We start from the raw sequence: 19549 nt of genomic DNA, 5'->3' as shown, positions 1-19549 counted from the left end.
TATTCTTCCAAAATTTCACGTGTGAAATAATTGACATATTATCTGCCTACAACATTGAAAAATATAAAATCAACTTTAACTCTTCTGGATGCAAATGACTGATTATATACACATAGTTAATGTTGCGAAGAGGAAAAAAGCAGTTATTTGGACTAACATACTAGTGTTCCCATTTTCACTATGTATTTTCAGATTTATCTTTACACACTAATAATATTAGTATCACCCAAAGCAAGATTTAATTACACTTCCCAAACAAGGTAATAAATTTGTGAGCATAATTAAAACTCTCATAAATAATTAAAGCTAAAATCTCTCTTCCAAACAAATGAATGAAGTAAATTTGTGTTGCTGTGACCTTGATTTAGTCACATAGAATTTTTTAATCACTCATTTCTGGTTAAAGAAATATTAAAATCTTCGATGAATTATCCCTGGGTTCTAGTTTATTTTCTCATTTTAATAAGACAGGATACATTTTTTATGACTTTTTTTAAATGGAATTGCAATCAACAGATATTTGTTAAATGCTAACTAGCAGAATGTCAAGCACAAGACTTATTATTTAAGTTTCGTCAAACTATTTTCTAGACTGAATTATTTACAGATTCTTGGGAAAATGGCATTTCATAGACATGGACAAGTGACTTCATGATGATTCCTAGGACCCAGTTTTTTCCAATCCCTCAAGTAGTCCCTGATGACTTTTTTATTTATTTACTTTTTTGAGTAGGTACGGTGTACTTTATTAATGGTACACGATAAAAGGTAGGGCTCCCTAAGTCCCTCCCCTTCCTCAAGGGTTCTGGGGTGGAAACTCTTGACAATGAGGTGGGTGATAGAGGTGGGAAGACTCCCAGCAGCTGAGGGCCTCTCTCTTTCTGCCTTGCTTTTTCTAAGGCTGGTGGTCCAGGGGGCTCCTACTCCTTGGAGGCCATGTGGACCATAAGGTCCATCACTCTGTTACTATAGCCACATTCATTGTCATATGAGAAAATAAGCTTGACAAAGTGGTCATTGAAAGCAATGCCAGCGCCACCATCCAAGGTGGAAGAGTGGGAGTCACTGTTAAAGCCACAGGAGATAAGCTGGTCCTCTGTGTAGTCAGGATGCCCTTTAGGTGGTTCTAAAATGCCTCCTTCCCCCTCTTTTTGATGTCATTATATTTGATAGCTTTCTCTAGACAAGAGATCAGATCCATGGCAAACACATTGGGGGTGGTGACACAGAAGGCCATACCAGTGACCTTCTTGTTCAGCTCAGGGATGACTTTTCCCATAGCTTTGGCAGCACCGGTAGAAGCAGAGATGATGTACAGAGCAGCCCGATGGCTACCATGGCACAGCGTCCCAGAGGGTCCATCCACAGTCTCCTTGGTGGCAGTGGTGGCATAGACTATGGCTATGAGATATTCCACAATGCTAAAGTTATCACAGATGACCTTGACTAAGGGGGCCGAGCAATTGGTGGTACAGGAAGCACTGCTGGCAATCTTGAGGGAGTTGTCATACTTCTCAGGTTTCACACTCATCAGGAACATGGGGCAACTGCAAAAGGGCAGAGGTTACGATCTTTTGGGCTCCACCCTTCCAGTGAGCTCCAGCATTCTCCAAGGTAGTGAAGACACCAGTGGGCTTAACAACATTTGATGATGGCGGGATCTTGTTTCTGGAAGATGGAGATGGGTTTTAAATCAATGACAAGCTTCTAGTTCTCAGCCTTGACTGTGCCAAACATGTCATGGATGGAATCACACTGAAACATGCAGATCATGTAGTTAAGGTCAGTGAAGTGGTCACTGATGGCAACAAAATCCACTCGCCAGAGTTAAGAGCAGCCCCGGTGAGCAGGTGCCCAATACGGACAAATTTATTTACTCCAGCCTTCACCCTCCTGTCTCAGGTTACAGCTTGCATGCACTGCACTAGAAGATGCAGCTGCCTGTTGAGCAGGGAGGGGCAGCGAGCCCCAATGGCTAACTAGTTTTCTCCTTCTCAAACATCTTAAATGATATTGTATACTATGACATTTCTCCACTCTCTTCTGCTTATTTATTTATCTATTTATTCTTTCATTTAGTAATTATTGAGAGCCACTGTGTTCGACACTATCCAAGGCGTATAGCCTGTTTCTTGCTATCAAGTGTTTACGTGATAATTTTTCACTGATCATTTTAGCAACGTGATAAATGCATTGCATTAGGTAGCTTTGCAGCAGTAACAACCTCAAAGAGCATTTATTTCTCATTAATGTTACATGTAGATAGCTGTGGGTCGTCTGCTGTGACTCTATGTGTTTTCCCATTCCAGAACCCAGGCTTAAAAAACTGACCTGAAATTCTCCTGGCAGAAGGAAAAGAGCAGAAGCTGATTGGTCAACAGCTTTGAATGTGATGTACAGTTGATTCTCATTATTCATGGTACTTATATTCTATAAAGTGACCACAAACACTGAATTAGCAAATACTGAACTACTTCTCCTAGGGTACCTGCAAACCTTTATTCACAGCACTTTTGTCAACCAAAATGCCATTCAAGTTAGATAGCTTGTTTGCCAAAGTCTTGTATAGTAAGCCAGACTCATCATCCTTGAAAATCTGCTCTTCCACATAGCCATCTTCTGTATAACACTTAGTAGGTGTTTAAAAAAAAATTCCTGCACATTCTCCTGATCTGCTGAACCTGTTTCCCCTGCAAGTTTACTTTTATGCTGTTTAAGCTTTTGAAACTTTTCAACCAGACAACACTAGCTGAAAAGGGTTTAACATTTGCCCCACTCTGGTTAACATGCTCTTTAACAAGTAGTGCCTAATGGGGAGAAGTATTCCTACAGAAAAATGAGCCAGAAAGGTATTCCAAAATCCCTGTTTCTTACAGGTAACAGCCCTGTTTCTCTGTCCATAAAAAAAATACCCAGAGATTCAGTGACCCAGAGAAGCTTCTTCTCTAATGCAGAAGTGTAATTGAAGATTTATGAACTGATACATTATTGGTGCCCCTAAACTATCTCTCCGTAGATCATTGTCCTAAGGTAGCACAGTTAGAGAGGTCTGCCTGGGATGGAGGAGAGAATACACATGTTTATGTTATTCCAGGTTATAAGGAGTAGCTAATTTTAGTTGAAATGATACTGTTGGTGAATACCCAGATACACAGACTTTTGAATGGTGCCCTGGTAATCTCTTTATTCTTAATATAACTGTTATAAATTCTTTCCGACATCTTAATACAAGCCAAAAATAAAGTGAAAACAATTAGGTTTGTAAACAGTTGCTTATACCAGGAATTGGCAAACTATAATCTGTGTGGCAAATCCCGCCTGAGACTTGTTTTGTAAAGAAACTTTTATTGGAATACAGCCATGCTTTTTGTTTATGTGTTGCCTATGACTGCTTTCACACTGCAACAACATGGTAGTTGCAACATATGGCCCACAATGCTGAAAATATTTACATTCTGGATCTTCCCAGAAAAGGTCTGTCATCCTTGGCCTTGTGAAAGAAACATTGAAAAAAAAGATAATTAATAGTGAAATTATGCCACTGACTGGAGTGGCTCAATGGATTGAGTGCTGGCCTGCGAACCAAAGCGCATCCCAGTTGGATTCCCCGTCAGGGCACATGCCTGGGTTGCGGACTGGTCCCCAGTTGAGGGTGTGTGAGAGGCAACCACACATTGATGTTTCTCTCCCTCCCTTCCCCTCTGTCTAAAAATAAATAAATAAAATCTTTAAAAAAACAAATAGTGAAATTATGAATAACAGATGGAAAAACTAACACCTCTGCACAGAAGTTCTTATATTTCCAGAGCTTCTGCCTAGGTCAGTGTCATTGAATGTAAACCAATTACAAAACTGTGCAAGCTGTTCTCTGTAGCTATGAGTCTGTTTCAATTTTGTTTGTTAGTTTGTTTTCAGCTGTTAGAGGGAACAGGGGTTGGGCCCAGAAACAACACACTGGGTAGGAGGCTTCAGACCACATCAGGGCATGACCCAATAAGCTCCACAAGCAACACACCCAAAGGGGGATTTTGGCAGGCACAAGACTCAGCTGGGGTGATTTCTGGTTTGTGGGGTCAGCCTTGCACAGCAGCTCACATGCTGTGGGTGGAGTCAATTCTCACAGTCAGCCAGTCTGAAGGTCAATACTACCCATGGCTGGACCAACAGCAATCAAGATCCAACTACAAGAGGGTTCACAAACCACATAAGGAACATTTCTGGAACACTTACCTCGGGTGATCAGAAAGACTGCCACTGAGCCCCACAAGACACTTGCTACATAAGGCTATCATACCAAGACCAGAAGGCATAAAAGACCTACCTAATACAAAGAAACAAATGCAGAGATGCAGCCAAAATGGGGAGACAAGTAATCATACAGCAAATGAAACAATAGGGGAAATCCTGAGGGGGGAAAAAAACCTGAAACGTGCCTGAGTTTCAGAAGTCAGGCACGTCTTGAAACAGGCAAGTCAGTTTTAAGACGTGCCTGACTTGAAACTGAGGCAAGTCATCTGTCAGACACAGAGTTCAAACAATGGTTACAGGCATGCTCAATGAACTTGGGGGAAGAATAGATGAACTCAGGGAGAATATAAAGAAATAGTAAACAAAGAAAAGGACACAGAAACCATAAAAATGGACAAGTCATAAATAAAGAATTCAATATCTGAAATGAAGAATACACTGGGGGGAATCAACAGCAAGTTAAAAGAAGCATAGGATAAAATCAGCAATTTGGAAGACAACGTAGCAGAAAGCAAATCAGACAAGCAAAAAATAAAAATAAATAAAAAATGGAGGATACTTGCAGATATATCCAGGACAACATGAAGCATAACAACATTTGCATCATAGGGTTATCAGAAGAAAAAGAGAAAGAACAAGGGATTGAGAATCCTATTTGAAACAACAATGACCGAAATCTTTCCTAACTTGGTGAAAGAAAAAAACACACAAATGCAGAAAGCACAAAGAATTCTAAACAAGATGAATCTAAAGAGGCCCACACCAAGAAACATTATAATTAAAATTGCAAAAGTTGAAGAGAAAGAGAGAATCTTAAAAGCAGTGAGAGAAAGGCAGTGAGTTACCAACCAGGGAGCTTCCATAAGACTGTCAGTTGATTTCTCGACAGAAACATTTTAGGTCAGAAGGACTGGCACAAAATACTCAAAGTGATGAAAAGCAAGGACCTATGACCAAGGTTACTTTACCCAGGAAGACTATCATTTAAAATTGAAAGAGAAATAAAGAACTTCCCAGATAAGAACAAGCTAAAGAAATTCATTCTCACCAAACCAGTATTACAAGAAATGTTAAAGAGACTTCTTTATGAAGAAGAAAGACAAAAAAGGAACATTGTTATAAAGAATAAAATGGCAATAAATACATACTTATCAATAATTACTTTAAATATTAATGGATTAAATATTCCAATGAAAAGATACAGTGTAGCTGAATGGATAAGAAAACAAGACCCATACAAACAAGAAGTAAAGCTCTCATTATTTGCAGATGACATGATACTATTTAGAGAGAACTCTAAAAATTCTACTAAAACAACTGGATCTGATAAATAAAGTACTGGGATACAAAATAAATATTCAGAAATTGGTTGAATTTTTATATACCAATAACAACTATCAGAAAGGGGAACTAACCACAATGAGATATCACCTCAAACCTGTCAAAATGGCTATCATCAACAAATCAACAAACAAATGTGGGCAAGGACGTGGGGTAAAAGGAGCCCTTGTGCACTGTTGGTAGGAATGCAGACTGGTGTGGCCACTGTGGAAAGCAGTATGGAGACACCTCAAAAAATGCAAAATGGAACTACCTTATGACCCAGTGATTCCACTTCTGGGAATATATCCGAAGAAACCTGAAACACTAATTCAAAAGAATATATGCACCCCTATGTTCTTTGCAGTGTTACTCACAATAGTCAAGATTTAGAAGCAGCCCAAGTGCCCATCAGTAGATGAGTGGATAATAAAGCTGTGGTACATTTACACAATGGAATACTACTCAGCCATAAAAAAGGAGGAAATCTTACTTTGAAAACAGGATGGAAGATGTGGAGAGTATTATGCTAAGTAAAATAAGTCAGATAAAGAAAAGTATGATATGATTGCACTTATATGTGGAAGCTTACAAAAAAATAACAAACAAAATAGAAATAGACTCATAGGTATAGAGAACAGACTGACAGCTATCAGAGGGGAGAGGGGTTTGAGGGCTGATGGAAAAGATGAAGCAATTAAGCAAAGAAAAATCCTCATAGACATAGACAACAGCATGGTGATTACCAGAGGGGAAGGGCATTGGAGGAGTAGAAGAGACTAAAGTGGGGTAAATGGTGATGGCAGGAGACCTTACTTGTGGTGAGAGAGAGAGGAAGGGAGAGGGAGAAGGAGAGAAAGATGGAAGGAAGGAAGAAAGGAAGGAAAAGAAAGAGGAGGGAGGGGAGTGAGTGGGGGGAGAGAGAGAGAGAGAGAGAGAGAGAGAGAGAGAGAGAGAGAGAAAGAAAGAAAAAGAAAAGAAAGACCTTAAGAAAACAATCCCATTTTCAATTGCCTCAAAAATATTTAATAATAAATTTAATCAAGGAGTTAAAAGATATGTACTCAGAAAATCATAAGAAACTGAAGAAACTGAGGAAGATACAAAAAAAAAATGAAAGCATATACTGTACTCATGAATGGGACGAATTACCATCATTAAAATGTCCATACTACCCAAAGCAATCTATAGATTCAATGCAATTCTGAGCAAAATACCAGTGGCATATTTCATAGAACTAGAAAAAATAGTCCAAAAATTTATACGGACCCACAAAAGACCCCGAATGGCCACAGCAGTCTTGAGAAAGAAGAACACATTTGGAGGTATCGTGCTGCTTGATATCTGATGGTACTGCCGGCTATACTAGCCAAAGTGTGTGGTACTGGCATAAAAGCAGTCATATAGATCAATAGAACATAACATAGAGCCCAGAAATAAACCCACACTTATGTAGGCAATTAATATTTGACAAAGGAGGGAAGAACATACAACAGGGTAAAGACAGTCTATTCAATAAATGGTGTTGGGAAAACTAGACACATTCATGCAAAAAAATAAAACTAGACCACCTCTTACACCATATACAAGAATAAACTCAAAATTGATTGATGACTTAAGTGTAAGGCTTAAAACCATAAAAATCTCCGAAGAAAATACAGGCAGTAAAATCTCTGAAATTTCTCTTGGGAATATTTTTCTGACATAGCTACTTGGGCAAGGAAAACAAAAGAAAAAATAACAAGTGGGACTACATCAAACTGAATTTTTGCATAGGAAAGGAGACCATCAACAACATGGAGGGTCCTCAAAACTTTAAAATGGTACTGCCTTATTACCCAGCAATTCCACTTCTGGGTATATATTCACAGAAACACAAAACACTAATTCTAAAGGATACATGCACCTTCTATGTTCATTGCAGCATTATTTACAAGCCAAATATGGAAGCAACCCAAGGGCCCATAAATAGATGAGTGGATAAAAAAGTGGTGGTACATATATATATAATGGAATATTACTCAATCATAAAAAAGAATAAAATCTTAGCATTCGCAGTAACATAGGTGGGCCTATAAGTCAGTCAGGAGAAGACAAATATCATATGATTTCACTTATAAGTACAATCTAAAGAACAAAATAAATAAACAAAATTGAAACAGACTCATAGATACAGAGAACAGATGGACTATTGCCAGAGGGCAGGGGGTTGAAAGAGCAAAAAAAGCGAGGGGAGTAAGAAGTTCAAATTGTTAATTACAGAACAGTCATGAGGATATAAAGTGTGGCATAGGAAATATAATCCATAATATTGCTATAACTATGTATGGTGCCAGGTGGGTACTGGAAACATCCGGTGGGGGGCGGGGAGCACTTTGTAAACTACAGGATTGTCTCACCACTGTGCTGTACACATGAAACTAATACAAAATCACACTGAATGTAAACTGTAATTGAAAAATAACATTTTAAATGCAAAACTTTAATACCTTCAACCAACAAAGATTTACTTCCTATATACACTATCTATCCTTAGATCGTCAACAGAAATCACCCATTTTTGCCATAACTTTTTATATGTATCATAATTCAAGTAGATAGCACAAAAAGAGAACTTAATTGATGTTTAATGATAATAAAATTGCCCATCTTAGTAATAAACATTTTTCACGTAATAAATGTTTTTCTCAAAATAAACATCTATGGAAAATTGGGGTTGAAATCCTTAATGGAAAATATAAAGCAAATATTAATGGTGATCCAGTTTTGAAAGATAGGCCTAATAAAATACAACTCTCTTCATCCTTAGAGGTAGCTATTTTATTGTGAGGTCTTAACTTAATGGCAGACCTTGGAAGGCTTTTTTAGGTTATTGGAGATGTGGTAATCCCAAAGTGGACAAGTGAAAACAACTTTACCAATTTGTATGTAGTAAAAGTAGTTCACCAACAAACTGGTGGAGTATTCTTTGAAGACCTCTTTTGGGCTGGTATGATTTCTTGGCATCCTAAGGTAATATATTTTTTACTGATGGTTTCCAAATCTGAAGATTATTTTTTGGTGGTTGAAAATGATTTCCTGGAATCTAGTTTGTAACAAAGCTCACCAGAAGATTTTGATACAATTAGTCTGAATACGGACATTTAAAGAAAAAAGAAACCTGTATTTTCAACTTGCTGGATGGAAACATAAAGGCATAGAAGGTTAATATAAGGTTATTGGGACTATTGAAACATTAGTTCAGTGTAAATGGAAGATTATTTTAAACTATAAGGTTATGGGATTATTTTATTACTCTTGGTCTGATATTCTAATTTTTACCCATAGCTCTGTCACTAATTTCCTATGTGATTTCAGGTAAAACATTTTAACTTCTGCTTCTTTTGAGAAATAAAATCAAGTAGATTATTAATAAAGATCTCTCACAATCCTAAAACTCCCTATTTCCTTGCAACTTTCTAATGACCTTAAATGGGTTGTGATATACACAGGACAGATGTTTAAGGTAAGCTATTCGTGGCAATTGTTATGGACAGAAACATGTAGCAGAAATGTCTGTCCTCGTTCTACTACCTTCAAAACATGCCCAGTGTTTCCAGGAAAGGTCAGTAAGCTGCAGGGTATTGACGGGGTGGGGGTTGGGGGCGATGTTCAGGACGTCCTAGCCCCAAATTTTGCACCTTGGCATATCAAATACTTCAAAACCAAAGGACCTTGAAAAATGGAATGTGCAGGAAGGATTTTCTGGTCTTTCTCTGGAGAAGGTCATAAAATCTTCATTTAGGAGATGCCATTCCTACACCCAGGGGAAAGAAGCATCCTTATTTCCGAAGTCAATGGGACACAGAGGAACGTGAATAAACAGGTCTTGCTAAGTTTCCTCTAGTTTACAACACTAGCATATCCTTCCACAACTTTCCCATCTTCATCAAACGTAGCATAAAAACACTTAGGTTTAACTGTTTCTTTGGTTCTTTATTTTCTTATGAAGGCTTCAGTGTCACATGAAATTATGTTAAGTAAATTTGTATACCTTTCTTTTGCTGGTCTTTGTTACAGAGGTCCCAGTTAAATTTTAGAAGGGTAGAGATCCCCTGCCCCTCAGTAAGTATATCACAACTGAGCAAGTCAGGAGGTCTGGGGCCAATCACTTACAGATCCCATCAACCTCTTGAAGATTGGATCATGGGGACATAATCTCAAACAGATCAGGACAACACATACTCAAAGAAATAGGAGCTAGTAAGGAAAACAAAGCTAAGAATCACAGCCAAGTAGGATCCTGACATGATTTTATTCCAATGGTTTAAATAAAATCCTGTCCCACCCCTTATTCACCTCTTACCTCTCCTGCTAATGAGGAAATAGCGGAGGCTGAATAGAGAGGCAGTCCATTTAATTTGACAAACTTGCCTAAATTGGGAGAGTCTGAATTAGCTTTGACCCAGAGAAAGAGCTGAGGTTTGCAACTCTAAACAAATCCTGACTCCTTTTTTGATGTATTCTCAACAAACACAACCTGACTGAGGTTACTCAAGAAATCGTTTTTCTACAAAACATTGTCAACTATGCCCAAGGCAAAATTCCAAGACATAATTTATCTTCACCATTCTTCAAATATTTTCACTTTCTGCTCCCAAGCCCCAGAACAAGAAATGTGTGGTCTAGATTGTCTGTAAAAGCCTACAGATTTAACTGCATAAAATGTGAAAGGCATTTTGGGGGCTACAAATATAAGTCATCCACAATCCCACCCATTAGGATGCTTCCACTTACTATTTAGTAGGAAAAATGGGACGCCTTAATAAATTAACAAGAACAATCACAGGCACAAAAAAGCTTTCTGTATGGAAAACACCCCAAATTCAAAAATAATTGCTTTCCCCAACTCCCATAGAGTGCTGTGATCTGGCTGTCAGGGTGTACCACGAATGGCGATTTAACTAATCCCCTTTGAGGTTACCGACATTTTGAAATGCTTCTCTTTTAACTTAAGCAATCTTCTAATTAGTTAAATTCATTGGCAGTGAATAGTCTCTCTAGGCCTTCAGATTAGCTTCCACAACCCACGCTCCCCTCCCACCCTCCAGAGTTGATGAAATCGAATGCCTTGGAATTGTAACTTTTAGTAACACATCATTTTACAGAATACAGAAATAACTGGAGCGGGGTGGGGGGGATTGGGGAGTGGGTGAGGGGGTCTGCAAATTTTCTAGCTTAGGAACCGCAAAAGTGAGAAAATGACGCCACCTCCTGGTTAAGCGATGGGAACAAGCCGGACAAAAAGCTTGCAGGATAAGCAGCTTCTTGCTTTTCCAAGCAGGAAGCCGCACTTCTCCGTCGCGTGCGAGCTCCTCTGAGACCCGCCCTCCTGGAGCTTCTGACCACTCAGTGAGCCCCTATCAATGTGATTGACAAGGCAACAGCCCGGCCCGTTACCTAAATTAGTCACTCCGGAAACCGTGAACCGATGTTTCCGGAAACTCAGCATCCGCTCTCTCCCAGCGTCCTTTGCCTTCCGGCTATGTTCAGTCGGTCCGGCCAGTCCCGCCTTGCGCGCCCATTTCGAGCCCAAGTTTAAATTTCAGCTTTCCAGGCTCGAGAATCTGGCACAGATTTTCCAGGGCTGGGTTCTTGGGCAGTGGCTATGGGGGCAGGAATGGCGCAGCTGGAGGGTTACTACTTCTCGGCTGCCCTGAGCTGTACCTTTTTAGTGTCCTGCCTCCTCTTCTCCGCCTTCAGCCGGGCGCTCCGAGAGCCCTACATGGACGAGATCTTCCACCTGCCGCAGGCGCAGCGCTACTGTGAGGGCCACTTCTCCCTCTCGCAGGTGGGGTACCCACCCTGTCCCCACCCCGAGACAAGCCTAGGAGGACAGCCCCAGAGCTAGTTCTCCCATCCTTAGCTCCCTTTGCCCCACCCTCCCAGCCTTAAAGCATGAAAGGAACTGGGTAATCTTTTATTCCCGTCTCTGAGATCTCTGAAATGTTTGTTAAATGAATGAATAAACAGCAGAGCTGCGGTCTGGGAAGTCCTGTTATGACATTAGGGAGCTGAGTTACTGCCCCTTTTCATGGCAACTGATGATAGTTATCTCAGTTTTTCTTCCTCTGCCCCTTTGTGAGGCCGTGGGCAGCTTCTGGGAAGTAGCAGAGAACTTCACTTTAGCTTATCTGTCAGGCACCTCACTGTATTTTGGGCATGGGATAGGGTGAGGAGGGGGTGTCTTCAGCCACCAAGAAGTGACAAGTTATTAAAATTCCATCCTTAGTGTTTTGGGGACCCTTTTGTTAACTGGATAAAGTGGCAACTAATGAAGTGGCATCATGTTTGTCTATAAATATAGAGGTAGAAATAAAAAAGATGAATTATAGCAGGCCTTGGAATAACTTCCTTTGTTCAAGTACATTCTTTATAACCTTGATGAGATGTGGTAGGAACTTAACTCTTGTGTAAAATTCGTTTCATTTTATGTTTCATTTAAATCGCAGAACATATCACAGATGTTAAGTGAGGACTTACTGTAGGCATATTATTTTTCCTCCTCTGGTGAGGCAGTGTTGAGTAGTGGTTAGAAATATAAAGTCTAGTTAGAGAAAGACATGAATTTAAATCTCAGAATTTATTGACTAGTTGTGTGACCTTGTAGATTTCTGAGTTTCAGGTTACTCATCTGAAAATGACAAAGATAGTGTCTACTCTAGGGTATGTTGCAGGATTAAATGCAGAGGGTTTAGCACAATTCTTGGCTCAGTACATGTTACCTTTCATAATGGAGCCTCTGGTTTCATCTCTTTAAACACCAAACATGAGTTTGGCTTTCTCTCCAAATTCATCAGAGTTCCAGCTGATGTTTCCACACTTTTAAAAACTGGAGCATTTGTGACTTAATTGCCAAAATACAAGGCTTCAGAAGAGTAGGGCTTCTGAAGAATAGAAACTGATTTTAAGTCGTGGTGTACTGATTGGTGATACCTTAACAATCACAAAGCAAAATAAAAGCAAAACTTTTCTTTAGAGGCGACATCTGATCTGCTGAGGACTTATTTGTCTCACAGAACAACTTCTAACAATGCCCAATTGTTGGTAAAGATGTTTTTGACCTTGACATTTTTGTGTCAGTCCCCTTGCAGTTGCTTCATTGTCAGCCTTTCATTTTTAAGTGGGACCCCATGATTACTACGTTGCCCGGCTTATACCTGCTGTCAGTGGGAGTGGTCAAGCCTGCCAGCTGGATCTTTGGATGGTCTGAACACGTTGTCTGCTCCATCGGAATGCTCAGATTTGTGAATCTCCTCTTCAGTGTCGGCAACTTCTATTTACTGTATTTGCTTTTCCGCAAGGTACAACCCAGACACAAGGTATGTTTTCAAAATAATTTAGTATACGTTTATATGCAGTTAAGTTCACAATTACGATAAGTTGATTTTATGACATTTGGTGGGAAACATCTTTAATACTTGGTATTTGTATATTTTGTAAAGCTAAAGCAAGACCCCCACCCCATTTTAGAAGAAATGTATGTTTAAATACTTAAATAACTTATATTTATAAAATCTAAAGTAAATGGTTGTTCATGAATCAAACCCATTACGGTAATATTTACTGAGCTTACTCCATATGTTAAGCACTGAAACTAGAGGTAAATGAGGCAATCTTTGCTTTGCTTTGTTTTGTTTTAGAAAATTACATTTTCATTAGGGGAAACAGACTTTAACTGAGAGATTTTTGTGTGACTTAATGCTGGCCCTGGAGCTGAATTGCCTTGATCTGAATTCTATCCACTTACTAATTATCTTACTTTAGGCAGGTTACCCCTCAGTGATTCTGTGTCTTCATCTGTGAAATGGGAATAATACAGAATCTATCTCATAGGACTGTTATGAACAGTAAAAGAGATTAATGATGGCAGGTGCTCAGAATAGTGCCTGATGTAATATTGTAGTAAGGACTCATAAGTGTTCATTATAAATACTATAATTATGTTTAACCTAAAGAGATTATTTCAGTAGCATAAATGAGAGGGAGGTGGGGAAAAGACACTATGTGGATACAGAGAAGGAGCACAGCACTTACTGCAGGCTGTCTGGGAGGGAGAGGCGGGTGGCCATGGGTGAGGCTTCGCAGAGAAGATGGTACCAGACCTGAATCTTGATGAACAGATAGGGCTTTAGGGTGGGACTGAATCCTGGCAGGAGAAGCACAGGCACCCGTAGAAAGCCTGAGCAGCAGACGCAGGGAATTGGTGTTTGGACTTGGAGGATTATAATGGTATAAAGATGTGAGGCTGGAGAAGTAGATAGGAGTGAAGTCATGAACATCTTTAAATATTTTGAACTTGAGAGGTAATGGACAGCCCTTAATTTCAATCAAGGCTGGGTATGATTTGGTGATTTAGATTTAATGAAAGCTACAATTCAAGGAGGCGAGAACACTTTCAAATTCAAAATAGTATGTCAGAAAGGCTAAGAAAAGATATTTAACTTTAGATTGAGCCCAATATTTTCAAGAAAATACCTGTAACTTCAACATGAAATATTAAGATCATTGGGTATGGTAGTATATGTATGCTATACACCTATTTACATTCTCTAGTGCAGAGTTTTGAAGGGATACCCTTAAAAGCAATTGGTGAAGCTGGCTAAGTGAATGCTCATTGGAGGTGCTGAGACTTAGCCCCAGGGGAGTGCGACCACCTGCGCGAGTGTGTCCCATTCGTCTGTTCATGTTCCCCACAGCATTTAGTTCAGTGTCTTGTACACAAGAACTTGAGTGTTGTGGAAGGATTCAAAGTATTTTGGGCCATAGACGTTTTGGCACCCACATTTATTGTCTTACTGGCTTCCCAACTGACAAGTGTAACTAGAAAGTGCCAGGGTGTTCTTATAAATATGTACTGTGTTTTTGCAAAGCCAGAAGTAAAATTAATATTAAATAATATTATTTATATAAGATTCATGTAGGTTTTTAAAAAAGAAGTCTTTTCATTAGCTCAACAGAAAACGCATATTTGTTTCATGATGAAAATAATGTTAACTGTGACTTCTCTTCCTCCTAGGCTGGCTCAAGTATCCAGAGAATCTTGTCAACATTAACCCTAGCAGTATTTCCTACACTCTATTTTTTTAACTTCCTTTATTATACAGAAGCAGGATCCATGTTTTTTACTCTTTTTGCCTACGTGATGTGTCTTTATGGAAATCACAAAACGTCAGCCCTGCTTGGATTTTGTGGCTTCATGTTTCGTCAGACAAACATCGTCTGGGCTGCGTTCTGCGCAGGAAACATCATCGCACAGAAGTTAACCGAAGCTTGGAAAACTGAGCTGCAGAAGAAGAAGGAAGAGAGGCTTCCCCTTATTAAAGGACCCTTTTCAGAATTCAGGAAAATTCTTCAGTTTCTTTTGGTTTATTCCATGTCCTTTAAGAACTTGAGTATGCTTTTCCTTCTAACTTGGCCATACATCCTTCTAATGCTTCTGTTCTGTGTTTTTGTTGTAGTTAATGGTGGGATTGTGGTTGGCGATCGGAGCAGTCACGAAGTCTGTCTCCATTTCCCCCAGCTGTTCTACTTTTTCTCTTTCACCCTGTTTTTTTCCTTTCCTCACTTGCTGTCTCCCAGCAAAATGAAAGCTTTTCTTTGCTTAGTTTGGAAACGTAGAATTCAGTTTTTTGTGCTTACTTTAGTTTCTGTATTTTTAGTTTGGAAATTCACTTATGTTCATAAGTACTTGTTAGCCGATAATAGACATTATACATTCTACGTGTGGAAAAGAGTTTTTCAAAGATATGAAATTATGAAATATTTGTTAGTTCCAGTCTATATATTCGCTGGTTGGAGTATAGCTGACTCATTGAAATCAAAGTCAGTTTTCTGGAACTTAATGTTTTTCATATGCTTATTTACTGTTATAGTACCTCAGAAACTGCTAGAATTTCGTTACTTTATTTTACCTTATGTTATTTATAGGCTTAACATACCTCTGCCACCCATATCTAGACTTGTTTGTGAGCTGGGTTGCTATGCAGTTGTTAATTTCCTAACTTTTTATATCTTTCTCAACAAGACTTTTCAGTGGCCAAACAGTCAGGACACTCAGAGGTTTATGTGGTAATATCACAGATAACTTGAACTCTCAAAATAGATTTAGTGTTTGGCATTTCTACAGGAGCAACTGAGCAGGTAAAAATTACAGACTTTCTTTTAGGCACCGTGGTGATCCTCAGATCAATCAGATTTTATTTTTAAGCATTGGATATATGTGTTTTAAACATACGTAACAAATCCAAGGGGGTGAAGTGGTAAAGAACCTAGAAAAGTTTAAGACTTGCTCCATAAACCTGAGGAGTAACGGGAAAATCCAGTTGTGTACGGTTGTCTCACTATACCTCTGGGACTGCTGGCCACTTAGAAGCCTGGAAGCATTTTACAGATACAAGTTTAAGAAAACTGGGCATGTATCATACCCATATTTTGCCATGTATAAGGCGCATTTTTTTTGCCCAATTTTTTGAGGAAAAAATAAGGATGCGCATTATACACTGGTATAATGATTACATACCATGGGTATAATTATGTGTATAATAATCCGGTATATAATGCACACAAAAACCATGGGTACGCATTACATGCGGCAAAATACAGTAATACTGGAACTTACGTATTCTCTTCAGAAAGCAATAGACAATATTTGAAAAACATTTACAAATGATCAGGTAATATTCTTAATTGAAAAGTTGCTTAACATTTCAGTAAAAATAGTTTTACTAATAAGATAAAATAGTCATCAATAGTAAATATTAGAAATTTGACGCTCATCTCTGTCTACCGAGGATTTAAATGATTGGTTCTTGATAATGGTGAAGCTCTTTCACTAATTCCTAATGTGAAATATGTGATGGCCAAAGATAAACTGTTGATGATAATGCCTCTTAAAAGGGATTTTTTTTTTTTTTGAAATATGTTACTGTATGAGTTTTCTTTGGCTGCCATAACAAATTGCCACAAACTTGGTGGCTCAAAAAAAATTTGTCTCACATTTTCAGGGCCATAAATCTAAAGTGACAGTGTTGGCAGGCATGGTTCCTCCTGGAGGCTCTGAGGGCGAATCAGTGGCCTGCCCCTGCCCTAGCTTCTGGAGGCCGTCTGCAGTGCTCGCTGGTCTGTGGTTTGTAGATGCTTCATTCCAGTCTCTCTGCCCTTGTCTTCAGCGAGCTTTCCCCTCTGTCCTGTCTTTATCTTACAAGGTCACGGTCATGAGATGGGAGGCCCGCCCTAGCCCAGGGTGGTCTCATGACCACATTAACTCAGAATTACCTACAGAGACCCTTTTTCCAAGTAGGGTCACGTTTACAGGTTCCCAGGAGACATGTTTTTGTGGGACACTTTTCAACCCACTAAAGTTACCAAAGGAGATTTTAGGATAAACTTTATAAAAGTGTAGGAAATAATTTCTTTGCTTAGAGAGTTTAAATAAAATCTTTACTGAGGTTAAAACAACTGACTTTCAAGGTCACATAAATACAAAACTAAAGATAACTGGTATTTGATTCCATTGTACAAGAAGAGTTAGAATTGAAAGGAAGTTTAGAAATCATTTGATCTTGTCTGTCTTCGTAGCTTCGGGAAAAACTTCTTGGGTAGGATTTTTGTGTGTTGGTTTTTGCATTCTGTGTCTGCTATTTTGAGTACATCCATTGGGTTGTCATTCCACTACAGAAAAGTACTATTTGGACATGTTTACTTTGACATGTAAACTTAGAACTGTGAATAGAATTCATGGTTTAACCTCATTTTATGTTTGTAAACTTTTTTAAATAGCTGTGTGAACAAATTACTTTGTCTTTGGTTTTGAATAATGTTTTCTCTGGGTTTTAAATAATGAGTGGGATTGGAAAGTATTGTGCACTTGCAATTATGAAATTGTGTACAGGTGAACGTTACAAGTGCAGCTGAGTAATAAATACAGAGCAGTCTTTTGTCGTGCTCCACTCAGTCCTTAGAAAGTAGATGCATTTTCAGTTAAAACCGTGATTGCAGGACAAGTATTTGTACCCAAACTTTTTTAAAATTTGACAAAAAAGCACACTCAAAGAACTTATTATTTATGACAGTCTGAATTCCAGGAAGTCAAAATTGAAAACAAAATATGTGTGATTTAGGAAAAACAGCCTTCTTGTCTGATATGAAAAGCTTTTTTATGTTTAGGAATATATCTGATGGAAAAACTTTTCCTCTCTAATCTAGTGTGGCAAAAATGAGATCATTCCACCCCATAGACAGGGGGAAGCACTGTCCAGTTAAATATGTTTTTAGTCCACACCTGAGGGTGTTTTCGGAGAGAGAGAAAAGGAGAGAGGTGGCTGGGAAAGGGGGAGAGAGACATCGATGGGTTGCCTACCCGGCCAGGGCTGCTGCAGTTAATTTTTAAGTTCCTATTTATGTTAGGAGACGTTTTGGGGAAAAATCTGCAGTCAGAGAAAACAGGTTAATCTTAGATGTTTTCTATAAAGTACATAAAATATAGTACTTAACATGTTAGAAAAGAATGCTGTGAATTCCCAGGTGCTATAGAGCATTGCTTCGAGACATATCCTAAGTGTTCTTTGTGTTTTAAACATTTTTAAAGAGTTATCAAATAGATATTTTCAATATGAAGTTTTAAAAAAAAGTTAGACTTAATTCTTGATTAAAAGGTGATTATAAAATAAGTATTGATAAGCTAGAGAGCCTGTGGAGCCTTGCAATTATATTAAAGTGTGTAAGTAGGTTTATATTAAAGTATGTTAAACGGATTTAGACCATGCGTGTTTAGGCCCAATAATAAAACCGTGTAAACTTTTTTTCCCTACATCAAATTTCATCGGTATAGTGTACATACTGTCTTTGTATAGCATTAGTAAGGTTCAAGTATGCTGTGTTTCCTCACATAGGATTTATATTTTCTCTTAATGGGTGCCCAGAAATCTTTTCCAATGCATCTGACTATGTATTTAAATTCTCTGGAAATGTAGTACTCCTAAGGTTAAACATAGCATGTCATTTGGCAAGAGAAGTTACTTTGTTAGTGCTCTGGCCCCTGGAATGTGCTGAGTCTGTCATAAAGTACCTTAAGAGGGAGTGGGCGATGTAGTGGGTTTCTAACAAATCAGTAGTGCACTGTGGTGCATTCTGAGTTTGACTGACAAGGGGCGTGACTCCAATAGTAGTTGAACGGCCACTTTCCATTTTTTTCTTTGTAATTGAAGACATGGGAAGAAAAGAGATCCTCAATTTTTATTTATACCCCCTAAATAGGAAGCTGTTATATTAGATGCACTTTATTTTTTTAATTTTTAAATTACAGTTGGTTATAATATATTAGTTTCAGGTGTACAACTCCATGATTAGACATTTACATAAGTTATGAAGTGGTCACCCCGATAAATCTAGCACCCACTTGGCACCATACATAGTTACTATAATGTTGGCTGTATCCGTATGCTGTACTTTACATTCCTGTGACTATTCTGTAACTACCAATTTGTACACTTTACTTCCTTGCCTTTTTCACCCATTCCCCTGAACCCCCACCTGGCAACTGTCCGAATGTTCTCTGTATCTCTGTAGACTCACTTCTCAATAAAATGTTCATATAAAGAATTAAATTCATGTTCACTAAGTTAGAGAGCATTTATTTCTTTAAAGCAATCAGCATTTCATTAAAAAGTGAAACAATGTATCATGCTAATAACATGAAACAAGTTTTTAATGGAAATCTAAATATGACTTAGGAGTAATGGGCTTATAGAAAAAGCATTTGACAGGGCGGTTAGGACTTTCTGTATTTGGTTATAGCTTTGGAATCAATAAGGCAAATGGTTTCATATCTGGTCTTCATTTCAAATGAAGCTACTATTTGTCCTAACTGTTCAGTGCCTGGCACATTGCTAGCCTTATTTCAAAAAGAATTTAGCACCTGCCGTATTTCAAAAAAATTCAT

The 19549-nt window shown here is 38.5% G+C and overlaps 1 protein-coding gene and 1 pseudogene across 1 annotated transcript; one reads left to right on the top strand and one right to left on the bottom strand.

Annotated features, from left to right (window-relative positions):
* Positions 1-920: 920 nt before the first annotated feature.
* Positions 921-1883, bottom strand: LOC112318570 (glyceraldehyde-3-phosphate dehydrogenase-like; annotated as a pseudogene).
* A 9192-nt stretch (positions 1884-11075) lies between these two features.
* Positions 11076-19218, top strand: ALG10 (ALG10 alpha-1,2-glucosyltransferase). Its single transcript, XM_024575642.3, has 3 exons — positions 11076-11398; positions 12732-12929; positions 14627-19218. The coding sequence occupies exons 1-3, from the start codon at positions 11216-11218 to the stop codon at positions 15680-15682; spliced, it is 1437 nt and encodes a 478-aa protein (XP_024431410.2). The 5' UTR covers positions 11076-11215; the 3' UTR covers positions 15683-19218.
* The last annotated feature ends 331 nt before the right edge of the window (positions 19219-19549 follow it).

The sequence above is a fragment of the Desmodus rotundus genome, chromosome 3 (genome assembly GCF_022682495.2).
Source record: "Desmodus rotundus isolate HL8 chromosome 3, HLdesRot8A.1, whole genome shotgun sequence".
Classification (NCBI taxonomy): domain Eukaryota; kingdom Metazoa; phylum Chordata; class Mammalia; order Chiroptera; family Phyllostomidae; genus Desmodus; species Desmodus rotundus.
The sequence above is the reverse complement of the archived record's forward strand: the minus strand, read 5'-3'. Positions and strand labels throughout refer to the sequence as shown.